At 31.1% G+C, this 16620-nt stretch overlaps 1 protein-coding gene across 2 annotated transcripts in view; it reads right to left on the minus strand.

Annotated features, from left to right (window-relative positions):
- Nucleotides 1-1253: 1253 nt before the first annotated feature.
- Nucleotides 1254-16620, minus strand: part of LOC127700159 (copine-8-like) — a 37698-nt gene continuing 22331 nt past the window's right edge. The window contains exons 9-20 of one of the 2 annotated variants that reach the window (XM_052203586.1): nucleotides 15742-15846; nucleotides 15501-15542; nucleotides 14384-14459; nucleotides 13240-13293; nucleotides 12644-12705; nucleotides 11197-11349; nucleotides 10602-10674; nucleotides 10065-10192; nucleotides 8706-8808; nucleotides 7336-7393; nucleotides 5452-5525; nucleotides 1254-4449 (exon numbers count right to left, since the gene is read on the minus strand). In XM_052203586.1, coding sequence (XP_052059546.1) covers nucleotides 3853-4449; nucleotides 5452-5525; nucleotides 7336-7393; nucleotides 8706-8808; nucleotides 10065-10192; nucleotides 10602-10674; nucleotides 11197-11349; nucleotides 12644-12705; nucleotides 13240-13293; nucleotides 14384-14459; nucleotides 15501-15542; nucleotides 15742-15846 — 1525 coding nt within the window. In that variant the 3' untranslated portion in view covers nucleotides 1254-3852. Of the gene's footprint in view, nucleotides 4450-5451; nucleotides 5526-7335; nucleotides 7394-8705; nucleotides 8809-10064; nucleotides 10193-10601; nucleotides 10675-11196; nucleotides 11350-12643; nucleotides 12706-13239; nucleotides 13294-14383; nucleotides 14463-15500; nucleotides 15543-15741; nucleotides 15847-16620 lie in introns of both variants that reach the window. The other variant, XM_052203577.1, reaches the window with a different exon arrangement.

Below are 16620 nucleotides of genomic sequence, written 5' to 3' on the forward strand. Positions count from 1 at the left end.
CAAATATTTCATGCATCTTACAGGAAGTAAAGCTGCAGATTAAAAGTGTAGAATGGCAGGACTGCTATTTCAGAAATGTCAAAACTTAATTTTTAACCAGGTTTCAAAGTAAAAATCGGTTATTGATTTGGGGATGTACGGCGGGTGGGTGGGCGGCTGCCAAACAGTGTCCGTTCATTTACATGAAAACGCTTTGAAGAAATTTTTTCAAATTTAGATTTGTTGTTTCCTGTGACTAAATGAGGTCAAGTTCAATTTTCACGATTTTAGCTTCCCTCGTTGTTCAGTTATAGCCCTTTCCCAAGAATTCAATTTTTGATGAATTAATCCATTTCTGTACAAAGGGAAATAACTCATTTTTTAAAAGATTTTTAAAAGACACTGTATTAATGATAAATGACATTTTGGATTTTTTTTTTCTTTGGTAATTCGTTGGAAGAATTTTATGGTAGGTTTGTTTGTTATTCTGTATAAACTAATTTTCTGAATGCTATATTAATATATAATATGAAGTGAACTCCTTTAATTAGATAATAATCTATTTTTATTAAAGGATATATTTCATTACATTTAAAGTTGTTGACATTGATAGATAAGTTGCAGATCTATATTAGTTTGTGACAAATGAAAGAAAAAATATTTGGAACTATTAATTATATTTGATTATAATTTGAAAATAGATATACATTGTGTTACATCATATCTAATTATAGAGAACTATTTTCAGTGATTAAATCATATCTAATGTTAGAGTACTATGGTAAACCATATTTCTGTTCAAAGGGAAATAACTCAAACTTATTCCATGAACCAGTAATGATAACATCAAAATTTCTTTATAACTATTTTTTTAAGTCATGTGTGTTATGAAGGTAGATGTCACAGTTGTTATGTGGTATTTTATTTTTGTTGTGTGGGTTAATGTTTAATTTTTACATGATCCTGTTTGGGGTTCAGATTTGCAGATATCATATTCATTATTAACTAGATAATAATCTATTTTAAATATTCAATCACAATCCAAATTCAGAGCTGTTTTAAGCTTAAATGTTGTGTCCATACTTTCTCAACTGTTCAGGGTTCGACCTCTGCAGGAAAATCTGGTTTGCTGTCACTTGACAGCCTCTTGTTATCTATTAAACCTGTATTGTTACATCTTACTGTAGATCACAATGGGCCTTTGGGCCTTGTATACTGACAATTGAATTAGGTCATATATGTATATATATAGCTACTACTTGTAAAACAGAAACGATCTTCACTAAATGTATTTATTCATATATTTTAAATATATATATAATAACATTAATAACAATTAAAATGTATAAGATATCATTATTTAATACAAAAGCATAGAAAAACTTATAGATACATGTATGTAAATGTAAGATACACTGAAGAAAAGAAGAAGCGTTTCCAGAAGTTCATATTCTCTATAACTGACAGATTATACCATTTATTGGGTTATTTTCATGTTAGGTTTTGTTCACAGTTGAAGCTTTAGAAGTGAAATCTTTGCTGTATTCATGGTTTGCATCTTACAGTCTTGAACATTTAAATGGACAGTGAAACATTACCATATGGTAAGATTCAGCCTAAAATGCCATACCATTTAAATGGACAGTAGGCATTACCATAGGGTAAGATTCAGCCTAAAATGCCATACCATTTAAATGGACAGTGAAACATTAGCATAGGGTAAGATTCAGCCTAAAATGCCATACCATTTAAATGGACAGTGAAACATTAGCATAGGGTAAGATTCAGCCTAAAATGCTATACCATTTAAATGGACAGTAGACATTAGCATAGGGTAAGATTCAGCCTAAAATGCCATACCATTTAAATGGACAGTAGACATTAGCATAGGGTAAGATTCAGCCTAAAATGCCATACCATTTAAATGGACAGTAGACATTAGCATAGGGTAAGATTCAGCCTAAAATGCCATACCATTTAAATGGACAGTAGACATTAGCATAGGGTAAGATTCAGCCTAAAATGCCATACCATTTAAATGGACAGTAAAACATTAGCATAGGGTAAGATTCAGCCTAAAATGTCATACCATTTAAATGGACAGTAAAACATTAGCATAGGGTAAGATTCAGCCTAAAATGCCATACCATTTAAATGGACAGTAGACATTAGCATAGGGTAAGATTCAGCCTAAAATGTCATACCATAAGTAACTATATTGAAAACTTTCCAATACATGTATGTATTTATTCCAAATACATGTATGTATCTTGTCGTTCCTATTTAAATTTATAGTTTATGATAAATGTATCAAATCTTTTTGAATATCAAGAAATTCAAAAAATAAATAAGCATATGTTTTATTATGGAATCATATAAAAATGTTTCTATTTTAGTTCAGTACATATACAGTAATATAACATACCAATATCCATTACTTTTGCTTTCCAGGCCTTACAGTCATACAATTTGGCAGTACTTTTTTTGTACTGAGACTCAGAAATCAACCAATCAAAATACTGGATTCAATGTTTTGAGCACACATTTTGTGCTTTGAGAACTGAGTCAAAATTTTATGACAGAAAAGCCAGGTCTAAAAAGCAGAGATTCTGTAAAAACAACAAAGAAATTTGGTTTCTGAAATTGAAATCAAATATTTGTTTCTGATCTAAAATATACAAAGAAGTCTTAGCTTCAACAAAAATTTCACAATTTTGTTCATAAAAATAGGCACATGTATAACAGATAAAACACTTATATGACCATACTGACAATAGCAGATATTTATAGTCTACATGTTTGAGAATGAAGCTCATCTATTGCACATTTGTAACTTTTATGCAGCTTAATATAAAATAAATTGTATATTATAAAAGTATGAATAGTTGATTACACATGAATGATTTAGTTATAACAAAATAAATTAACAAAAATCACAAAATTAAAAATTAGGTTAAATGTAAATGCTTAATTAAATACACATGCAAATAATTTTAGTTTAAACACAAATAATAAGTATGGAATTTCAGAAATACTGTTGTATCTGTTGATCTAATGAGGTCACTTAAAGTTAATAAATCTGAATTTCAAATCTATGAAATCACCTCTGATGTCTAGTACCCTTATTTCTAACATAGGCAATAAATGCAAACTATTCTTTTTTAAGCATAACAAAATATAAAAATATCTAATAAAACATACATATACAGTTCCAGCAGTCTCAGAGATTTTAAGGTATCACAGTTGTTTTGTCCTAAGTATATAAGGTCAAAATCGTTTGATCTGGTTTAAAGAAAGCTGAACTTAATAAAAATCAAAGAATCATCGGTGCTGTGATCCAGCCATTTCTTAGCTACAGGTAGTCAGACATTTTTTTCTTTATACAAGCTTCTGTATGACATTGATATAAGAGACGACCATCACAACTTGACAACACCAGGATTGAAATGTAGAACGTCATCATTTTCATTATTATTTCACTAAAAAATACCCAGTGTTATTTTTTCTTTTTAAAATCACCCCTTTCAGCTCAAAAAAATTATTTGGGTACCTTTTTGGCCCCTAATTCCTAATCTGTTAGGACCATAACCCCCAAAATCAATCCCAACCTTCCTTTTGTGGTTATAAACCTTGTGTTTAAATTTCATAGATTTCTATTTAATTATACTAAAGTTATTGTCCGGAAACCAACTGTCTTCGGAAGATGCTGACGACGACGACGAGGTGATACCAATATATGACAAATTTTGCGGTCATATAAAAATGAAAGCACAAAATACATTCATATACCATTACAGACATTTTAAAACTTTAAATTTCCATTCATTTGTATACTGTAGTTTTGTTCAAAAAGATTCTGATTTTAACTGTCTTCTATGGAGGTGGCGCTGATGGCATGCCAGTTTGACCCTGTGAAGGATATGGTGGTGCACCACTTTGCTGTGTGCCAGTTTGACCCTGTGAAGGATATGGAGGTGCACCACTTTGCTGTGACCCTACTTGTGGTGGAGGAGGTCTACCTGGTGGTAATCCTTGGCCTTGCGGGTAGGGTGGAGCACTACCTGATGGTGCTCCACTTTGTTGTGTGTTTGCAGAAGGTGTACTTTGTGGATAGGGAGGAGCTCCACTCTGACCTCCAGGATAAGGTGGTCCACCTCCGTGCGGAGGCCTTCCATGAAAGCTTGCTTGACCAGGATAGCCAGCTTGTGGCATTGCCTGTCCTTGACCTTGAGGGTACCCAGGTTGACCTTGAGATTGTTGAAATGAAGGTGGAGGTTGACTAGGAACATTAGATTGCTGTCCTGGAAGTTGAATGTCTGATTTTGCTGGTTTTGGTTTGACACCATGAGCTTTCATATATTGAATCACTTGATCAGGTATTTCTGCCAGTACTTCTTTAGCTAATGCTGCTTGTGATATATTCATATTACTACCAAACTTCCCACCAAGAAAATCTCTAAATGGAACAAACTGAAAAAAATATTTGTAATTTATTAAACAAATGAAAGAACAACAATGAGCATGCTTAATATATCCTAAGAAATCATATAAATGTTATGAAAAAGTAAAGAAGAGGTTTGCTAAGGGCCCAATTTGGCCTAGAAAACTTACAAAGGTGATTTTTTTTTAATATAATTGATAAGTATGTACAAAGTATTAAGTATGATCCTTGAACAATTATGAATATTCAAGGATCTGATGGTCAAAAGAAAGCATAATTTCAATTTTTCTTCCAAAAATTAACAAAATTTGCACACATATTTGTGTGTGGGAAATATTGAGCACCTGCAACATGTGCAAGAACCACAAAAAAATATTTACATAAAAAGTGTTGTACATATAGACATTATGGTAAATTATTTAGTTGGTTCTTGCATGTGCTCTATATTTGAAGATCCAAAAACTATCAAAATATTGACTGAAACCTATATATTTTTCACAAAAATGTGTAGAAGGACCTTTTTCCATGACATAACATAATAAATGAAAATCCTGACAAAGTGTGTGTTAAATTACCTGAACAATGTCTCATCACAAAGTGTGTGTTTAATTACCTGAACAATGCCTCATCACAAAGTGTGTGTTAAATTACCTGAACAATGTCTTATCACAAAGTGTGTGTTTAATTACCTGAACAATGTCTCATCACAAAGTATGTGTTTAATTACCTGAACAATGTCTCATCACAAAGTATGTGTTTAATTATCTGAACAATGTCTCATCACAAAGTATGTGTTTAATTACCTGAACAATGTCTCATCACAAAGTTTGTGTTTAATTATCTGAACAATGTCTCATCACAAAGTATGTGTTTAATTACAAGAACAATGTCTCATCACAAAGTGTGTGTAAAATTACCTGAACAATGTCTCATCACAAAGTGTGTGTTTAATCACCTGAATAATGTCTCATCACAAAGTGTGTGTTTAATTACCTGAACAATGTCTCATCACAAAGTGTGTGTTTAATTACCTGAACAATGTCTCTGACTGCATATCTTCCACTAGAACATAGTCTTTGATTGTCTGCATCTAATACATCCATAGCTGAAGCAAAAAGAACAATTTTCAAATGTTTATATTATTTCAAGAAAAAAAATTAAGTCATTTTTCTCGAAGGACAATTAAAGTACATTTTGGGGCTTTTTTGGCCCTGTAATTTCACAAAAAAATAAATATCGCTGGATCTCATTACTTATCAGGCTTCAAGAAAATGTGATTATTAGCCAAGACTTGATGACACAATTTGACTGTGACGTATTCAATGTGACGTCATAAGCAAGGGTCCGGAAACGGTCATATTTGCCAGTCATGTCCTAAGCTGCAAGCTATTTGTCCTAAACGAAAAATTGGGATTTAGGACAAATTTAATTTTTTTACAGAAATAATTTCGGTTATTTCATTTGAGATCAGGTTTCTTAATCGCCATTTTGCACTTGTTTTTGTTTTAAAATCCCTTTCCTGTAATAAAACTGCCACTCCAGTATAGTTTGATAATCCTGAGGGCCCTCCTAATAACTATATCATGCCTCCGGGAAATATTGGCTAATGATCACTAATCACTTTTTTCCTGTGTTTTTAATTCACACCTCACAATGATCACAATCTCAGAACTAATATCATAAAGAAATTAAAATTCCATGACAACTGTATTCATTATTTAATTACTTTTCAGCAAAGACAATCAATAATTCTGATTTGAAAATTAAAACTTAATTTAATTTACTTAGAAAAAAGTAATTTTTCACGAGTAACACATGTGCTTTATTTACTATGTAATACGCATGCGTGATATTGTCTTCAACAGATAGGACACTTAATCGTTAAATGCAAAAATGATTGCATGCTTAATTAAACTAGTGCAACTAATATCTATTGTATTCAAACACTTTCAAAGGTAATAAAACCCTGTCAATTTGATAAACAAAACAAATCCCGGAAATGAATCTGGAATTAATCGTACTTTAGAATTGTCGCAAAACTTCCGGTTTAAATTTCGTCTAAAATCAAAAGAAACATTAGCGATGTCTGAGAAATTAACCATTTTGAGTCATTAAAATCATTTCAAATTTAAACTGTTGCCTTCCCAAACTGTTCTTGAACTTTTTGAGTAAAATGGTAAGAAAATTCACGAAGTAAATGTGATGAAACAGCCAATACAAGTTCGTTGATGCTAAACATCTAGTGACCATTGGATATGGACAATTTGAAAAAGGGCACCAACTTTTAAGACATCTCAAAATGACCGAAATTGTGTGAAAAAATTTCCAGATCCTTGGTCATAAGCATGATTTGTCAAATTTTATAATACATATCACAACACAAAATAACCAACTGTTCAAATATCTTTTTGAGAGACAGTTGTCCTCCATATTAATTCTAAGCATGAACAACTGAAATAGTAAAACCAATCAAAAGTCCTGTTTTTTGTGTTTTAAAAAAATGTAAAAAATAATCATTCTGAGGGATTCAGTGTTAAAAATGGCAGATCTTTGTTTCCTCTTAATTTATTGAAAACTTTTATAGACTTGAGATGGTTTAGAGGTTGACATACTGCACTGATGCCCATCTTTCGTTGAGGGTTATAAGTCCCCCTCTAAGATTTTTTTGGTTATTTGTGTCATTGGGATTGCTGTCTCATAGATGTATACCTCACATCTTTTCTTCATCGTATCTTTTTTCACACCTTCTGCACCAAATAAAGTTTCTACTACTATATGAATGATATTGTAAACTTTCTCATTTTTTTTTAATTTTTCCTAGTGTGAAAGCATAAATTTTGTCAGTGACTGTGCTGCATAAGTCATACTACATTACATTTATTTGCAAGAGTGGATCAGGCAATACAAAATCTTACCATCAAATTCTGCATCACCCACTCCTATGATGATAATAGACAATGGAAGATTTGAAGCCTGAAATTAAAATATTACTTGTAGTAATTTCTAAATATCAATTGAATTCACGCGTTAGGTTTCATAGAAGTTTTAGACCTTGAACCAAAATGTTTGTTTCAATACCAGAAGAATGTGCAGATTCCATTTTTTGCTCTGATGGGATCACCAGTCATGCGATTATTCAGATAATAAAACGATAGATAAACAACTTTACTTTCTGTAGATTCATTATTATTCGCGGGATACCAGTTTTCATGGATTTAGTGGGTATTGGTAAACCACGAATTTAAATGTTCAACGAAGCACAAATTTTCTATAGGATTGTATGCAGATTTAGACAAAACCACAAATTCATATATATACCCACTGAACTACAATTTTTCATAAATCATGGGAAATTAGTATCCACGAAAATAAATGAATCCACACAGTATGTCAGTTTAATTTATGAAAGTTTTGTATAATAATGTTACTGATTAAAAGCTGTTATAGATATATTGAGGAAAAGGTAAAATCCATATTCTCTAATGTGTAACACATATCCCTTCCAATAATCAATTAACATCTCATACTTAAAAGAAGAGTACTCTGGCAATTTCACCACCAAATTCCTCTTTACTGGTAAAATGGTTTACACAATAAAATGCTTCCATTTTCAGTAGAAAATTGACCTCATATTTTCATAACAGAATAGCTATGAAAATAAATCATTATTGAAATAGGCAGCACTATATATCATAGAGATACATATGCAAAATCAAATAAAACTAGACAAAGTGATGCCCCCGCACTCCACTCTGAAGTAACTGTATTATAACAAAGTCAATGTAGGACTTTCTTTGAGATATTATTGTGTCTGGGAGACACAAATAATGCTCCATCAAATGCAAAGTGTTATTCTAAAATACACAAAGTTGAGCATGGGAGCACATAGGTCTATGGTTCACTGTAGGAGGAGTTATTTCCGGAAAAGCTATGCATCTCTTATGCAAGTAAATACTCCAAAAAATGACAAAGTTCAACTATCTCTCAAAAGAACAAATATTAATAAAAATCAAAACCCTGGCCACATGCACACCTTCAATATATGTACAAACAGCCAGCAAAGTAAAAACTTCCTAGTATTCAAACTGTAGGAGGAGTTATCTGGAATAACTTTATACCCATAATGGGACAGACGGAAGGACGGACAGGGGTTAAAAAATATGCCCGCCAACTTTCAGTTGCAGGGGCATAAAAAGCCAGCAATATGAAAAAAAAGTTTAATCTGAATGCGCTCTAAATGTTCCCTAAGCCACAGGATTTAAAACATAGAGCTGATTATTATTACCTTAACAATTGATTCTATAGTATTATGCAAATCTGTTATGACTCCATCTGTTAGGATCAACAATACAAAGTAATTACTACCATCTCTGTTGGTCTCAGCAAACCTTCAAGAAAGAAAACAGGAAATAGACTTTATTATGGACAATGTAAATGAATGTCTAAAACATTTTCAAATTTTGCAACATGGTTTTTGGTTTGAAGTCATTTACATAGGCTACACAATTCTAAACGCTACCAATCCACACTGAAACCTGATACAGACCATCTCGGCAATATAAAAATATTAGATTTCTGACACTGTAAATATCTTTATATTGTTTGTCTAGATTGAAAATATTCATAAAACTTTTTTAATGAGACAAGCAGTGCAAGAACAAAGATCTGCAATTGTTTTTATTTAGTTCATTCAAAACTTATATAGATTTGCTTCTACATGTCTTTTGCTCATTTTTGTAGTAGCATTGTGGTCTCAATAATGTTTACTCCAAATCCCCTTTTAGTCACATTTCAGAAGTCTCAATAATGTTTACTCCACATCCCCTTTTAGTCACATTTCAGAAGTCTCAATAATGTTTACTCCACATCCCCTTTTAGTCACATTTCAGAAGTCTCAATAATGTTTACTCCACATCCCCTTTTAGTCACATTTCAGAAGTCTCAATAATGTTTACTCCACATCCCCTTTTAGTCACATTTCAGAAGTCTCAATAATGTTTACTCCAAATCCCCTTTTAGTCACATTTCAGAAGTCTCAATAATGTTTACTTCACATCCCCTTTTAGTCACATTTCAGAAGTCTCAATAATGTTTACTCCACATCCCCTTTTAGTCACATTTCAGAAGTCTCAATAATGTTTACTCCACATCCCCTTTTAGTCACATTTCAGAAGTCTCAATAATGTTTACTCCACATCCCCTTTTAGTCACATTTCAGAAGTCTCAATAAGTTTTACTCCACATCCCCTTTTAGTCACATTTCAGAAGTCTCAATAATGTTTACTCCACATCCCCTTTTAGTCACATTTCAGAAGTCTCAATAGTGTTTACTCCAAATCCCCTTTTAGTCACATTTCAGAAGTCTCAATAATGTTTACTCCACATCCCCTTTTAGTCACATTTCAGAAGTCTCAATAATGTTTACTCCACATCCCCTTTTAGTCACATTTCAGAAGTCTCAATAATGTTTACTCCACATCCCCTTTTAGTCACATTTCAGAAGTCTCAATAATGTTTACCTCCTTTTAGTTACATTTTCAGAGGGTTTTTATCTGTAACTTATGCCACAAAATGGCACATGCAATAGGTAATCTGTATCATGTGTAATCTATAGCTATATCATTACCAGATGATTCAAACCTACCTTGCTACATGATTAATGACTGGAGAAAAATTAGTTGGTCCATATAATTGCACTTTTTGTAGAGCATTGTAGTAAGCTGATAGTATTCCCTGAAGTCCAGCACAATAAGGGTTCTGGGGGTTAAATGTCTGAAAATAAAATCAAAATGAATAAGAAAATCCTACTACAAAAGTGAGAAAGTCAGGAGCCTGTAATTCAGTGGTTGTCGTTTGTTGCCGATATCATATTTGTATTTTTGTTCATCATTTTTTAAATAAATCAGGCCATTAGTTTTCTCGTTTGAATTGTTTTACATTTATCATTTAAGGGCCTATTATAGCTAACTATATAGCAATTATACCACATCTTATTATTTTTTTAATGTTTAAATTCTACTGCATCTACACAGTACAAGCAGTATAACCTTTAATCAATTCACTTCAGATAGTTTGATGTTGGAAAAGATCAGATCCTACAATGGTACATTCAGAAGGATTCACTCTTATTTACAGATAATTTTGTTTCCGTTATTTTAAAAAAGATAAATAAAAAACTAACCAATGGAAACTCATGTGATACTGATCCATCAGGGAGTTTTGCACCAAATCCTAACACAGGAAATTGCTTATCACTGAAAACATAAATATATTTCATTTGAGTATTTACATTTCTTCTTGATCTGCTTCAACATTATATCATAATATTTTTTATTATTCTCTTATGAAAATATTTATTACTTGCTTTTTTTTATGTCATATAGATAGTGTGCTTGTAATCTTAGAATTTTTTTGGTGAAAGTGTGCTTGTAATCTTAGAATTTTTTTGGTGAAAGTGTGCTTGTAATCTTAGAATTTTTTTGGTGAAAGTGTGCTTGTAATCTTAGAATTTTTTTGGTGAAAGTGTGCTTGTAATCTTAGAATTTTTTGGGTGAAAAAATAACTAGAAACAACCATTTATCTTGTGACTTTAATATCTGAGTGTAAGGATTAATTTTGAACTTCCTTCATTTGAAAGATAAGGTTTTCTTGGAGTGATGAAAAAAGTTTAAAATTTTTGCATTACTTTTTCAAGTAAATATAAGCTATAAACTACAAAACAAGTACATTTTTTTAATTATTTGAATGGTTCAAAAGATCAAGTGTAATGTATTTACCTGTCATAATCCTGAATTATCTCCCCTACAGCCTGAATGGCTGCCGAGTATTGATTTGGTTGATATGGATTAAGATAATGTAATGAAGTTGACTGAGATGGATTACCATTAGATGCTGTGAAATCTATTGCAACTGTAAAATTTAATGATGTTCTGGAATGATAAAAAATTCATAGCATACAACAAAAAGATCATAACATATTTAATAAATAAATGTCTTTCATACAAACATTTCTATAACCATTTTATCAAAAAATTGAAAAATGATCAACATGTAAAATATATTGATAGGAAATAAAAGCTTCAATATAAATAAGAAGATGTGGTATGAGTGCCAATGTTCAAGTAGTTTCTTACATTATATGGATAAGGCTTAAACAATAAGCCTTCAAATGATATAATCAAGTTGTTCATTTCTGCAGCATTTAAAATAAACAACAATACATGCAATGTTGTGCTTAGCATACCCTCACTCGTAATTCAAAGTATAATTAAACAGTAAGACAAGGTCTGTCAGATATGAAAAGTGCTTACAGCTCAAAACTGTCAACTGGCTGACTAAATATGAAGTAATTCTGTTCAGTAATATTTGAGAAAAGTGTGATGGAAAATTGTAGGTTCATTCAACATATTTAAAAACTCAAAAAAAAAAAACAAATATGAAATCATTTTGTTCAGCAGTACCAGAGAAAAGTGTGACTGAAATATTTACTGACAAATGGGACAAGGTGAATGCAATATAGCCCCACTCCTACATTGGAAGTATAATAATAAAATGTCTTCTTGTAGACTGATTTTAATGGCCATACCTTCAAAGTGTGCACTTTACATTGTATGTCAATAATCAGCACATATTTGGAAGGCTTGTATTCACAAAACGTCAATGTAAAAGTGTTTTCCTATTTCATGAATTTTACCACCAAATAATAACGAAGCTAAAGGTATGAGTAATGACAAAAGTAGTTAAACGACACTACAAACATGCATCTCTCAATAAACAAAAGCCAATGTATCTTTGTATATTACTATGATTAGCATTTTGTGTTTGTTTTTATACTTCTGTTGAATTTTTTTTTTAGAACATGTGAAAACTCTGCAAGATTCGATGTAAACTGTATTTGGTGAGCACCCACTAACCATTAAAATGTAACGTCACCTCAACATGTTCTTTTTTAAATTTTAATTTTGTTACAATGTCTTTTTGGGTTCGCCACTTCACATGTAATTTCAGTGCACTGTATAGCTGGATTGACCATTACATGTGTATTCTTGGTTACATTTGGTTGACCTTTGACCATATTTCTATCTTTTTTACTTAAGCACCATTACCAACACTTGACCTAATTTCTTTTGCCCTTTTGTTCCTTGGTTTTCTTACACTGAACAAAATCTTACAAAATATATACTTTGGAATATTCATGGAATATAGTGGCTCTTAAAAACCTACCCTCCTTTCACATAATCAAGGAATGTTGGATTTTGTTCTATCTTGCAACTGAGTAAATGTACCTAAAAGAGATAATAAAAACATTGACATGAGAAAAATGGAAAAACAAACCATGTAACCCAAATTCTTATCTTTTAAAGCAGTTAGTTGTTATGAATAAAAGGAGATTAATAAGTCAATAAGACAGCAACTCAACAACAAAAATAAGCAAAAGACCATAAAAAGAAAATTTTTCTTCTCATTCTTTCAATACAATGGACATATAGAAAAAAATCAACTTCTGTCCTCGTAAATTATGTTGCACAGTCGAAGCTTCCTAAACTACTTACAATGTAATTTTCCCATAATACAACATAATTTTTACTCCAATTTACCGAAAGTAGCTAGATTCAATAAGTACTTATCTTTTACCCAGAAAAGGAAATAAACATTTTAAAATAAATTCTAACAGATTTAAGTTTAAGCAAAAATTGATGTAAGGTCATCAAATGGGACCTGATTTAGTAGGCACTAACTTCTGGGTAAATCATTTCTTAGCTGATATATATAATTTTTAAGTTCCAAAACACCACATTTACATCATTAAGTTATTGTACCTGTCCTGAATTCTTATATCCTTTTTTCTTAGCCTTTTTCTTGGGATTAATACACTGAAATAACAAAGATTAAAACTTTAATTAAGCAGTTTAATTTGAAAAATATTTTGCTTATCAATAATATAAAATGATCAGCATACATCTATAAAATGTTTAAAATGAAGCAAAAGTAATTATTTTCACTTTTTTAGCAGATTTGTGAAAACAATATCAACAAACAGCTATGAAAGTTGTCTCATTGACAATCATACCACATCTTCTTTTTATATTTACTTCAGGGTTTGTTACTCGTGCTTTGTGGATGCAGTAGAATGTGTCCCCGTGCCTGTAGTGTATGCCCTTATATTTTTACAGTTAGGATTTTTTGCTTGTGAGAGAGCTGTCTACATATTCCATTATATTAATGTTCTATTTCTTTGGTCTCTTGTGGAAAGTTGTCTCAATGGCTATCATACCACATCTTCTTTTTATATGAAAGGATAAATATCATGTTACTTAGATAAATCTTCACCAAAAGCATAGAAATGGAATAGCATATGTTAAATTATGTACTGTGTTTTCATTTATTTCCATTGGTACAAATTTTCGTTGATTTAAGGGAAACTTGTATTTTCGTGGATATTTGATTTTGTGGTTTTACTCAAGTTCAGCTTAATACAAGCATATAGAAAATCAGTACTTCGTTTGTCCCCCGCGTGACACATATTTTATCTATCCAAGGTACAAGGGCTATAACTAAAAAAAAGCACTTTTTTTTTGTTCTATAAGACTTTTAATTAAAATATCTTAGAGAAATGAAGGCTTCAGAGCAACTTTTAAATTCGTGGTTAACCTGTACCCACAAAATCCATGAAAAATGAGTATACCACGAATAATAATGAATCCACAGTTGAATACCACTGATAATAAATTCAATACTTGCATTGACTGAGAAAAATCTTACATTTTCTACATATACTTGTGATATAAGTTTACTAATAAGGCCAATAAGTTTCAATGGAATGTAGCAAAATATAAGCTTTATAGACAACATTATCATACAATTCTAATGTGATATCCAAATATATAATTCAGATACTTGAAAATAAAACAATAAGTCATACATGTAATATTGGTAGTCTTGTAAAAAAACCTATATACTTACATCATAATCATTATCAGGACATTGTCCTTTCTTTAACTGTGTCATATTTGTTGAGAAAATTCCTATTAAATCATGGCTGCTGAAAAGTATGTAATCATGTTATCCACAGTGGAAGCTATGTGAAATTTTCACAAATATCTTTTTTGAAGAAACTACGAGCTAATCATAAATCAAATCTTATGTACAAATTTTCAGTTACATTTTACCATCTATGAGAAAATTTATTTTATCCTTGATAACATTGATTCCTTTTATTTCAAAAAGCTATAATAAATAGCTAAAATTTGAATGGTTAAATATTTTTAAAACAGATAATCAACTGTTCAATGAGAAAAACCCATACTGTCTAGTCGGCTATAAATGGCCCCGACATGAAAAATATGAAACAATTCAACTGAGAAAACTAACCTAAAATCATAACAAAACAATTTACGAAAAACAAATATGACAGACATGAACCAATGACAACCACTGAATTACAGGCTCCTGACTTAGGACAGGCACATAAGAATGTGGCAGGGTTAAACATGTTTGTGAGCACTCAACCCTCACCTAACCTGGGACAGGGGTGAAACAGCACAACATAAGAACAAACTATAAAAATCAGTTGAAAAAGGCTTAACGCATCAGATTGATACAAAGCAGAAAAACATCCAACAAAAGCACAGACTGGATGTGGCAGGGTATTTATCCATCTCTCATCCCTAACAACAAAAAAGACATTAAGTACAGATCTGAGAATACTCGCAGTTACTGACAGCTAGTTCAAAGCAAATAACAACTAATAAAATAAATCATGTATCTAAGACTAAAATATCAATCAGTACACATCCAACATACTATGGATTTAGTGAAAAGAAGTCATTAACACTCAGAGAAAAATCTGTTTGATAAAAACAGTTGCTTCAATCCTTCAATTGTTTTTTTTTTAAACTGACCATATCAACACCATCAGTAACACAATAGAGTAATAAAGTTTATATTTTATCGGCAAAATTTTTTTTCATATAGGGATATATATGAACATAATTTGTTCAAGCTTAAGGAAAATTTGAGCTATGATGATAGAATGTAAAATTACTGTGTGACCATCTGAATGACAAAATCAATCTCTTACCTGCCATCACTGTCCCAGTCATAACATTCAACTTTGATAGATCTAAAAATAGAAATGAATTTTTTATCAAAACCGGTTAGTATTGATACAATCGGTCTTTTCCTCCCCATTCCCATAATAAAAAAGTTGAACTTGCCAAGCAATATTTAGAAGAAAGAACTTGCATGGCAATATTTGATTGAAAAAGAATAAATATTTTTTACAACTTATTTAAACATATAACATATAAAGAAATTTTTACCTGTCATAATCTCCATTACATAATGTCCGCAATGGTATTGAGAAAGGTCGCCATGTTGGATTTAGGGTATTTTTTATCACTTCTGTTTTATGCACAGCTGTGTAACTGCAATAAATCACAATTTCATATCATCCATGTTTAAAATTGACAGAGCATTCAATCACAATTTATAATCTATAAAACTTGTTTATGTTTTGGCCCTTTATGCACACTTCAGTCAAATCAGTTCTATTCCCTACTACATGGAATTGTCAATCATCAAACATGGCAAGTTTTGCAATGTTTAGTGCAAAAATTGCTACGGGATAGGTTTTGCAAAATTAAAAACTTTATTTTAAAACTTGATGTCAATTTTTGTATGCAGCATTTCCTGAAATCGTTATAATTAATCTTCATTTTTTTTTGTCTTGTTCAACAATCTCAAAAATATGGTCAGATCATATTTTTTCGTATGTCATATGAATTCATACTATGCATGATTTTTCAATGGAAGTTGTGACGTCAAAATGCATTCTAAATAGCACGAAAACCCATAATACACGGAGAAATGCATGCAAACATTTCTAAATTGACAGTCTATCGTCATATTGAATATACATGTAAAAAAATTAAATTTCAATCAAAAATGCAGTTATTCAAATTAATTGTTGGAACTTTACCAGATTTCAATGCATAAAGCATTAACAATGGCATGAAAAATAAATGTGATTTTGTTTTATTCATCTTAGTTTTAGTCTGAAGTGTATATGATGTATGCTATTCTAGACATCCTAGTCAAGACTTCAAGAATCTGCAGTGTTTGTTTTATGCACATTGTGTAGATAGCACAGATATTACCTAGTTCTACAAATTGCTAGCATAGACATAATTAACTATATA

This window comes from Mytilus californianus, unplaced genomic scaffold, assembly GCF_021869535.1.
Source record: "Mytilus californianus isolate M0D057914Y unplaced genomic scaffold, xbMytCali1.0.p SCAF_1, whole genome shotgun sequence".
NCBI lineage: Eukaryota > Metazoa > Mollusca > Bivalvia > Mytilida > Mytilidae > Mytilus > Mytilus californianus.